Source organism: Branchiostoma belcheri, unplaced genomic scaffold (assembly GCF_001625305.1).
Source record: "Branchiostoma belcheri isolate BF01 breed outbred unplaced genomic scaffold, Haploidv18h27 scaffold23, whole genome shotgun sequence".
Lineage (NCBI taxonomy): Eukaryota > Metazoa > Chordata > Leptocardii > Amphioxiformes > Branchiostomatidae > Branchiostoma > Branchiostoma belcheri.
The window spans coordinates 3,177,240-3,187,096 of NW_017803824.1; the positions used below are offsets into that span (position 1 = coordinate 3,177,240).

The 9,857-nt window shown below is 44.8% G+C and overlaps 2 protein-coding genes across 2 annotated transcripts in view; both read left to right on the forward strand.

Moving 5' to 3' along the window:
- The first annotated feature begins 306 nt into the window (after window positions 1-306).
- On the forward strand, window positions 307-6,512 carry LOC109470577. The gene is made up of 10 exons (XM_019769542.1): window positions 307-542; window positions 696-831; window positions 1,077-1,167; window positions 1,323-3,805; window positions 3,974-4,644; window positions 4,753-4,873; window positions 5,040-5,195; window positions 5,429-5,703; window positions 6,044-6,229; window positions 6,444-6,512. Exons 1-10 carry the CDS (start codon window positions 318-320, stop codon window positions 6,510-6,512), a joined length of 4,413 nt encoding a protein of 1,470 aa, XP_019625101.1. The 5' UTR covers window positions 307-317.
- A 2,353-nt stretch (window positions 6,513-8,865) lies between these two features.
- LOC109470629 (glucosamine-6-phosphate isomerase 2-like) overlaps window positions 8,866-9,857 on the forward strand; it is a 6,770-nt gene continuing 5,778 nt past the window's right edge. The window contains exon 1 of the mRNA XM_019769653.1: window positions 8,866-8,997. The gene's annotated coding sequence lies outside the window, so the exon portion shown is untranslated. The remainder of the gene's footprint in view (window positions 8,998-9,857) is intronic.

Below are 9,857 nucleotides of genomic sequence, written 5' to 3' on the forward strand. Positions count from 1 at the left end.
GTCGATGAAGGTATATATCATAGTTAACGCCGTTCCTTATCAATTAAAGAAAGCTAGGGTGAATTACATCGTTTCTGTTTTGTTACCTTTAGGATACAGCAAATGAGGAAGAGGGTCTGTCCAGCGACAAAACGAAGGAGGACAAGGCAACTAACGTAGTTGAAATCAACCAGGTACGGTCACCAAATGAATTCAAATCTTCCTAAGAATGTGTTAACATCATTTCAACATGATGCCACTTACTGCGTGTCATTATTTGTTTCCCTGTGACTAAAAGTATGATTTCCATATTTCAGGAAGTACACCAGCACGACTGGATGGCTGCCGTGTCCGAATCTGAACGTGAAGGCTGGCTCACCACCTGCAGCATGTGTGGGACCAAGGATGACGTCATTGTCGTCCCAACGATGACGATGACGTCAGATGGCCTGATGACGTACGACGTCGAATCAGCCGATGGTGACGTCACGCATGTCGTCTGCAAACCCAAGCCGTACTCGGATGAAGAAACATACGCGAAGTTGGACGCACACGCCGTAAACGTGAGTTCTGTCACCACAGCATAGCGCCTAGCCCCGCCTAGCAATTAACAGTTTACTATAAGGAAAATATCCCTAGAAGATTCGATCAAAAAGGCAAAACTTATTGCTCAACAATATGTGACAAACACTGGTGGTTATTATCCTTTCGAACAGGCTGATCGGTCCCTGAACAGTGACTTCACAGAATTGGTGACATACCTGCTGCAACCTGCCAGGACCGACCTAGAGAAGGCACGAGTCCTGTTCCGCTGGGGCACGGCACAGGACCTGGTAAACATGCAGTTTCCCGGTGAGACATTCCCTTTACTCGGTAAAAGGCCTTGTGCAGTCAAATGTAAAGCGTCTCCTTCTTCTTAAGCCTTCGCTTCTACACTGGGGCACATTCCATTAATGAATGTTCTCCATCTGCCTCTGCCTCTTCTCTTTCTACCCTCCTGTTTCCTAGTCTTTATCAATCCTTCACCTCCAGTTGCTCCGTTGTTCTTTTTTGTGCCACTGACACGTTGACACCAGGTTTTATTTAACCTTGAGCAGGTACAGTAGAGAAGGAAACGCCGGATTGGTACCTGCGTGAAATCAAAGACGAAAGAGAGTCACACGTCACACTTCTGGCTAAAATGTGCAGGTGTGTATGCTACGCGACTTCACCTTCTATTCGAGATGCGATGTTTTGCACCCGACATTTTTGTCATAGCAGTGCAGCTAGTGCTGTGTTTCCCATCTTATTTCAATCAATGTCGGATACTCAAACATAATGTATTATTTTCTTGATTACTATAGTCTGGCTGGACTTCACCACAGGATCGTTCGAGGCAATGCAAAATCGGTAAAATTTTACCCCGGGTCGAAGTTAGGAGAGTCTAACTTCAGGGGAAGCTGGCCACAGGTCCTGCTAGACGGGCGCTGGGGAATCATGGACACTGCTTGGGGATCGCACCACGTCATAGACGACCTGGACAAGACTGCAAAGGACTTGGAGACGGTGTATGCATTCGACGAGTTTCATTTCCTACCCAACCCACGACACTACCTAAGTGCGCATCACCCAGACGACGACACATACCAATTTCTTCCTAATCCAGCTCCTCTCGCCGACTTTGAACCACATGTCCAGTGCTGGCCACACTTCTTTGTTCATCACCTGAAACTGCTGAGTCATCATCACGGACTGGTTCCTACCGAGAATGGCAAGGCGATGATTTACATCGGCTTCAAACCAGAAGACTACAGTACCATCAAGTTTTCGTCGCACTTACAGACCATGGATCGGCAGTCCACTTGGAAGAACATCAAGCTTGACAGATTCATTCAGCAAGACAGAAAGAAAGACGCAGTACTCTTTACAGTCAAGCCTCCTGAGAATGGCAGATTTCTGTTTGATATCTTCGTCGGCATGGAAGGAGACAGAAGCATGAAGTGTGCTTGCAAATACGCGATAGACTGTGAACAAGCCATACCAGAAAGTGAAAACGCGCCACTTCCAGAGTGGCAAGGTACATGGGGACCAGGCAACACCGTTCTAAACAAAGGCCTCATACCTATGTCGCATCCATCTCCACGTGTCGAGTGCCAGGAGGGTCGAGCGGCCATCCAGTTCAGTTTGCCTGAACAATTTGAGTTCGTCACAAACCTGTTTGAAACAACAACCGAAGAGAAACACCTGAACCGGTACGTCGCCCACGAGGTCGTAGATGGAGTGGCCACCTTCAACGTCATCAATCCGTCAAAAGGCAACTTGGGGTTGACGATATACGCAAAGGGGCAAGAAGAAGAAGGGACGACGTTCCCGCATCTGTGCACCTATCTGGCGTCGACAGACAGCCCCAGTGGCGAGGTCCCCTTCCCAAGTGTTGCTAATGGCAGGTTTGGACCTTCTCTCCCTCACTTTTCGGAGATGGGGATGTCCACAAAGAGCCACGCCAGTGCGTTCATCGATTGTGACGACAATGAGCTACACATTAGTCTGGGCACCAACAGAGTTCTCAGTGTATCACAGCACCTGACATGGGAGACCCTTGAGGAAGAAATCAACATGGACAACTACTGCTACAGTGAGGTCCGAGATGGCGAGGTGTATTTCTGGCTCCGTCTTCCAAGGTTGGGCAAATACAAACTGGCCGTGTATGCCGAAGAGAGTGATCACAAGGGAACCCTGCGAAACGTCTACAACTACTGTATCAACTGCACGGGGATAAGGGAAGACGTGAAGCCATTTCCACCAGTTAATGGAAAACAATGGGGACAGTTTTCCAGGTGTGCAAAGCTCGGCTTAACCCCAACAAGTCACCCGTCAGGCTTCATCGAGGCAGAGGAAGAACTTCAGATTGTACTTGATTCAGCAAAGTCGCTAGAGTTTTTTCATGAATTGAAGTTTTGGTCATCAGGAGAGACGAAAGAGGAAGCCATGAACGACTTCTGCTGTCACAAGGTACTTAACGAAGGGAAGATGACGGTAGTGCTAGTACGGTTCCCTCACGAAGGACCTTACATCCTTCAGCTGTACGCAAAGGAAACGGGGGAAGACGGCGTTTATGGCAGTGTGATAAACTACTTGATTTCTTGCAAGAAGTCGGCAACAGGCTGCGTGGGATTTCCAGACGTGTGGAACAAACGATGGGGACCGCTGTACCCCCACTTCTCAGCTATGGGTTTGAGCCTTGCAAGTCACACAGATCCAATGATCCACTCAAGAACTGGAGCTCTACAGATTTCTCTTAACAGGTCCAAACCACTTCAGTTCCTGGGCCGACTGTACCATTGTGAGAACGGCCAGCAGACCGGTCTCCAAAACAATGTCTTCATCCGAGACGACCTTGGCGAAGAGGGGAGGATGACGGCTAGGGTGCTCATGCCACACACCGGTGACTACAAACTGCAGACATCTGTCAAAGAGGCAGGGGGCAATAATTCATACACAACGGTAATCAACTTTCTCATACACTGCTCGAGCGCAGTGCATGGCTCCCTCGAGTTTCCTGAGTCGTTTTCGAATTGGGGACCGGGCTATCACGTCTATGAACCACAGAGGAGGGCTCTACCAGTTGGCAAGGAAACGCATTTCAAAGTCGCCCTCCCGGATGCTGTTGATGTTGCTACAATATCGCCAGACGGCAAATGGTCACACCTGACGAAACAAGAGGATGGCACGTGGGAAGGTGACGTAACTATCCCTGGGGAAGACTTGATGGGAAAAGTTATCAAACTGTCTGCGAAGATCAACGATGGGAAAGACACCTACTGGACGATTTTGCAGTACGTAGTAGGTAAGCAAAATTATTCTCCAAATTTACAAACTGACCTTGAATCACATTCTAAAATGTAACAAAATCAAGTACACTGTATTGTTTCATTCAGTGCTTTACAGAATTCTATTGTACAAGATTGCTTCACATCATCTAATAAGACAGTTCTTCGGTTTTCGTCGTTCACAGGGGAGGATTCTTCTCCAGTGCCTATCATATGGGAAGGCGATGAGGTTGGAGATGTACAAGATGGCTCTAAAGAAAAAGAGCAGCCAAAGTCTCCAACAGACGGAGAACAAGATGGCTCCAAAGAAGAGGAGCAGCCCAAGTCTCCAATAGACGGAGAACAAGATGGCTCAAAAGAAGAAGAGCAGCCAAAGCCTCCACATAATGGAGAAGACGAGCCTCAAGATGAAAATGATAAACCAAGAGATGAAGAGGACACGAAGCCTACAACTGAAGAGGAAGAAAATGAGTCAAGAAAAGAAGAAGATTCAAAGCCTTCAAATGATGAAGGACAACACGACTCAAGAGATGAAGAGAAGGTCAAGAATCTACCTGATGGAGAACAAGATGAATCAACAGACGAAGGAGAGCCTCCAACTGATGAAGAAGATGACTCAACAGGTGATGAGGGTGATTCAGAAAATGAAGATGAGCTACACCAGCCAATCAATGGGCAAGAAGAAGACTACAAAGTCATCTTAAGGCAACACCAGGCTACAATCGAGGAGACAATGGATCCAATGATGGTCATACCGAGGCTTGAACAGGAGGGATTCGTCGATGATGAAGAGGCAAAAGAGTTGCTGCTGATGGTGCCTGAAAACCTTCCGGAAGTGAACAGGAACGTCCTGGCGGTAAGTGATGTTTCCTCTTCCATGTTCTAGATTGTTTCATCAGTATTACGCAGAAAAGCTGATCTTTTCTGCGTAATACCGTCTTCATCTTACTTTGCTGTTATGTAGGTGGTTCGGAGAGAGGGCGAAGATGCTTTCGTCATACTTCGTGACGTCATGAAAGAAACGGGACAGGACCAAATCACTGAAGTCATCGAGGATGTGGTGATCGTGGTGCCCGACAATGCGGGTGAGTAACATCGTGCAGCTACTGGTACAGCAAGTTCCATGTGACTTATTGGTTAGGATTTGATACCCTGTGCGGGAAAGTGTTTATTTTCCCCATAATTATTATAGATTCAGCAATTTTGTGTGCCTTATGCATGTCTGATGTTTGTTATGGTCTCGTGTTTCAGTTGACAAACTGCGAAAGAAACTTGCCGATGCGACGCTCGCGAAGAACAAGGGAAGGCTGGAGCAGATCATGGCGGAGTGCCGCGAACAGGGGATGGAGGAGGAAGACGTCTTTAGAGAGGCACAGAGGACTCTGAACTTAATCGAGGCTCGACAAGGTAAAATATGAGTTTGCTTAGAAATAGGACTGTACATGTTGGATGAGACAACAACTCCTTTCCATACATTTTTTATGTGGGAAAGGTTTAGATAGGATTTATTCAATTTTGTGTCATATCCGGATATCCGATTGGAGATACGAAAATTGTGATGACTTTTGACTAATTACTGAATGTCTATAGATGACGGTGTGAATATGTACCATTGATTGTACCATTGTTTGACATGCTAGGTCTCACAAAGGCCATCAAAACACGACACAGAGACCAGCTCCAAGCTGCACTCAAAGCCGCCCAACCGTTTAGAAAAGAGCTCCGAAAGCACACCAAAGAAGCAAAAGAAATCCTTAACAAAATAAAACGGTTGGAGAATCTACGTCACGAAATCATGGACATGAACCAGGCGACCATCGCGGAGATCAAGACGTACAACAACCCTCCTCCCGCCGTCTACAAGGTCATGATGGCCACGTTCCTGCTGCTGGGCAACACCATGGCACAGGTCAACGTAAGTAAACTGACAGTTTACATGTTTGACAAAAACACTCAAACACACTCTTAAGGTGACGATACATACATGTGCACAATTACAGGGGCATGTGAATCACTGATGACTTAGATATCAAAATAACAATAACCCATTGTACTGCCAATAGTAGAAACCGCATTACACTTGGGGAGGGGGGTTATATACTTACAATATGTAAATGATTAATTTCTTTGTCGATCTCATACTCAACTTCACAAACTTTGCTTGATTTTGTACTCTTGATGATGCAGACTGCCAGGTAGAACACTTTCGCTGGTAATACCTAACAATTTAAACACTTTTCACTACCTTCCAACAGGACTGGATGTCGCTACTAGTTCTCATCGGTAAGACGGGAAAACAGAGCCTGAAGCGGCGGGTGAAGAACTGCGAGCCGGCGAACATCTCACCGGAGACCGCTGCCGAGGCAAAGCTCTGTCTGGGAGACCTTAGTCTGGACGGGGTCCGGGACCAAAGTTCGGGAGCAGCCACCTTCTATGTCTGGGTAAGCATACACTTCAAACCAGTCCGTCACATAGGAGCATTCCTGTCCTTGGTGCTGAACACGGTCCACGTGAAAACGCGCACACTGTGCTACGCGTATACGTCCTCTCTCTTGTCTAAAACTGTATGACAATGTCCTAAATGTAGTTATACCATCCGTCTAGTTGGATATACAATTTATTTACTGAATCCAATACCCATGTTTTGCTTGACAGTCAGTGGGGACCATCAGCGAAGTGGAAGAGATGGCCCTGAACAAGCAGGACACAAAAAGCACCCGATGATCTCCATACGATACAGAAGCAATGATGTAGACTTCCTCTTTGCTGTGTGTGTGTAGGAAGTGCACTAAATAATGTAGCCATGAAAGCTTATCACAGATGTCTGCTCAAACGTTAATTTTTGTAGGTCTGCAAGAAATTTTGTGTTACTGTGTACCCTTGCAAAATTACTGAACCTCAACTTGGGTAAGTTTGTGTATATCAATCATTATGAAGTAAGTTTAAACTGTAATTTCCAACACAACAAAAATTGGACTCACCCAAATTTTGACATTTTATATCAATCATTGTCATACCACAAGCAGGTAGTATAGTTTTGCTCTCACACTAAATATATGTGTGTACCACTGTTGAGTAATCAAATAATTGAAAAATGTGCTTGTTTGTAATTACTATATCTTGATTAAGTAAATGGATAATGCCCAGTTGATTACTGTGTCACTTGATGTTATGTGCCATGGTACATACTAGAAGTGTTTAGCTTCTAAGCTTTAATGTCCCTATAAACATTCTTGATATACTGATTGTTTTGTAAGAGGCTCAATGTAGCTACAGTTCTGACTTCTGTAATTTGACATAGGTTTAACATTAACTGGTACCAATTAGGCACTTGTTGAGTGTTGCCATGTTGTCACATGCCACATTTCCTTTGAATCTCATGGTACTTAAAGAGATATCTGTATATATTGCATTAAATAGGGCATATGATTTTATGAATTTCATTTTTGTAAATATTGTGATTGACATGGATGTTTGATAACCACAGTATTAGAATTCAAATCACCAGTATGTAAATGGCTAACGTGCAAAATTCTTGGTAATTGCACCCTTTTAAGTTTCACATCCATAGCAATAATTAGAAGTACTTATAATTATGCATGTTGACATGGATAATGTGGGAAAATGACCAATATCTGTATGGAGAAGGGGAAATGAGACAAAGGGTGTGGGATTTCAGAACCAAGGACAGTGTCCACAGCACACTTGGTGATTACCATAACTTGTTCCTCAGCCAAGTCAAGTAGCAGTTGACATGTTGGAAACTCTACCAAATCCATGCTAAGTGGAAACATGACTGTAAATTACTTTGCCAGTAAGTATAGTAAATTTTCTTTGTCAGTACTCAGTAGCAATCAACATCCGAGATGAATGGGGAGACAACCTGTACAAGAGAGTTATATCATGTTTGTCTCCCCCTCCATTGTACATGTACTCAATGGTAAAATAAACAAATAAACAATAACAACATGAGTGATGACAAAATACACAGGTATCTGTTCTGAAGATGACAACATTTCAATAAAAAAGGGTACGTACCTGTTAGTGTTGTATCGTGTACATACCTGCATGAAACAGTTCCATGGTTCCCCTTTTGCGTTTGTGTGAATGACAGGGCAGGTTGACTTTTCTTCCAGGCAGTGGGCATGATCAAAGGAGTTGAGCGGGAAGCACCTCCCTTAAAGAGCGAAGTCTCTGTGACCTGAAGACTAGAAGTTGAACTGTTCTTGTATACGTACCTTGTATATTATGTTTCTGAATGGTTCTTGGCAAGTGAGGCTTGTGTATGAAATGCTTTGCTATTGCTGTGAATGAAAAATATTGAAGTAAGTTAGAATGGGGTGCAAATTAAACTTCACTTGGATGATTTTCATAGCATCATAACATGGAGTGGGTTTGTTTAAAGTTAAAACTTTTGATCCCACACAGAAAGTTCTCTCACCTAGAGCTTTCAACCAGTCACTCTGGTCTTCCTCAGTAGACTGACCCAGTGAGGCTTGTCAAGCATCAACACTGGGTCAAAGGTATCTGGTAGACGATGTCGGCCCCCGTCGCGGTTCAGTGAGGGGTGATGGGTCCTGATGTCAATAGCCTCTTTCACCCCTCCTCCCGCCGCGCCGTGACCCCAAACATCCCATTATTAAGTACTTCACTGTCCAGATTAGAAAAAAAAGACAGTTAATCATCATCCTACCTGCAACCTTGACTTAACAAGACGACCTCATGCATGCGAGTTGTAGCAAGTTTATGGAGGAGGGTGGTGGTGTCCCACTTTACTGCTCTATACTCTATGAGAGCTGACAGTTGAACTTGAAGCCCCCCACCCCACCCTCACACTCTGGTGTACCTGCAGAAAATAGGCAAGCTTCCGATGACAACAGACTTAACCTTTCATATCACATATGCACACGCACATGTACTACTCAATGTTACACAGTAACCTCCAATGTTACACGGTAACCTCCGATAATAAGGCTTATTCACATAAGATGAGTGAAGGTCAAATTATGCCGTGACTAGAATTTCGCGCGAAAAATCGAGCGGACCAATCAGGAGTGGCGAGGCGGGAGATGTTTGGGGTCACGGCGGGAGGAGGTCACGAGGATTTCCAGCTGGCTCACGTGTCGGGCAGGACGACTCTCTTCTGCTCGGCGACTTAGTCCCCGCCTTATCTGCAAAATACACAACGAACAAGCTTCTTACAATTAAGGTAAGTCGGCGCAGCCTTAAACTACTCGTTTTCAGCCCATGTTAAGGCTAGAAAATGTGAAATAACGTTCGGTTTTACCTGCAAGGGAAGAGATTTTTGATTGGCAACATGGCGGCCGGATATCAGTAAGCCTGACTCTGCTTCTTTTGGTTCTTGGAAATCGTGATTCAGATTTACGATCTGCCACTTCGATTATGGAATGGTGGTAGTCTTGACCGCACTGTGAATTATTTAGTAGTGGTTAGAAGAGCCAGTCTGTTGTACAAAACGAGCGCAAAGGGGTCAATTTTTGATGTCGAAATGAAGCCCTCAACTACCATTCGCATTCTTAAGTCTTTTGGCTTCGGTCCAAAACTCTTACACGTGATTTAGATCAACACGATGACCATAAATCGTTTGTAAATGTCTTGTTAGGAAAGAGCGAGAGGACAGTTCAGAAATTGTGATATGAACAGCACTTACAGATGGAAGTTAATACCGACAGGTACCCTACTTGTACTTTGTGTGCGATATGGCTGTCTTATTTGACCACCTGTACAAGCAGAACAATAGAAAGAGAAGTAGGGCAGTTTTCTCTGCCCTCCCCACTATGTGTGTCAACAGGCTGGTTCCTCTTCTGCTTCTGAAATTTTGTATAAATTTTGTTAATTTTTTTAAGCTTATTTATTATGTGTGCTTCAGGTCTAGTGAGTAACGTTAACTTCAGGACCTGGAGATTGAATCCTGACCATTGTTGCAAGTCTGTATCTGTATCTGTATGGCTGGTATAACCACCTTTCGGTGTAACACACCATTGAGTCTAGCCTGGATGCCAGACCCAAAGCACACTGGACACAAAATATCTCAGTGTGCTCACTGAG

What these genes read in the sequence shown, in the direction of transcription:
- LOC109470577 (XM_019769542.1), top strand. Translation starts at nt 318, where the DNA reads ATGGCTGCCGTGTCCGAATCTGAACGTGAAGGCTGGCTCACCACCTGC. An exon ending in TGGACGCACACGCCGTAAAC is followed by an intron (nt 543 to 695) that starts GTGAGTTCTGTC and finishes CCTTTCGAACAG; the next exon opens with GCTGATCGGTCCCTGAACAG. An exon ending in CTTAATCGAGGCTCGACAAG is followed by an intron (nt 5,196 to 5,428) that starts GTAAAATATGAG and finishes TTGACATGCTAG; the next exon opens with GTCTCACAAAGGCCATCAAA.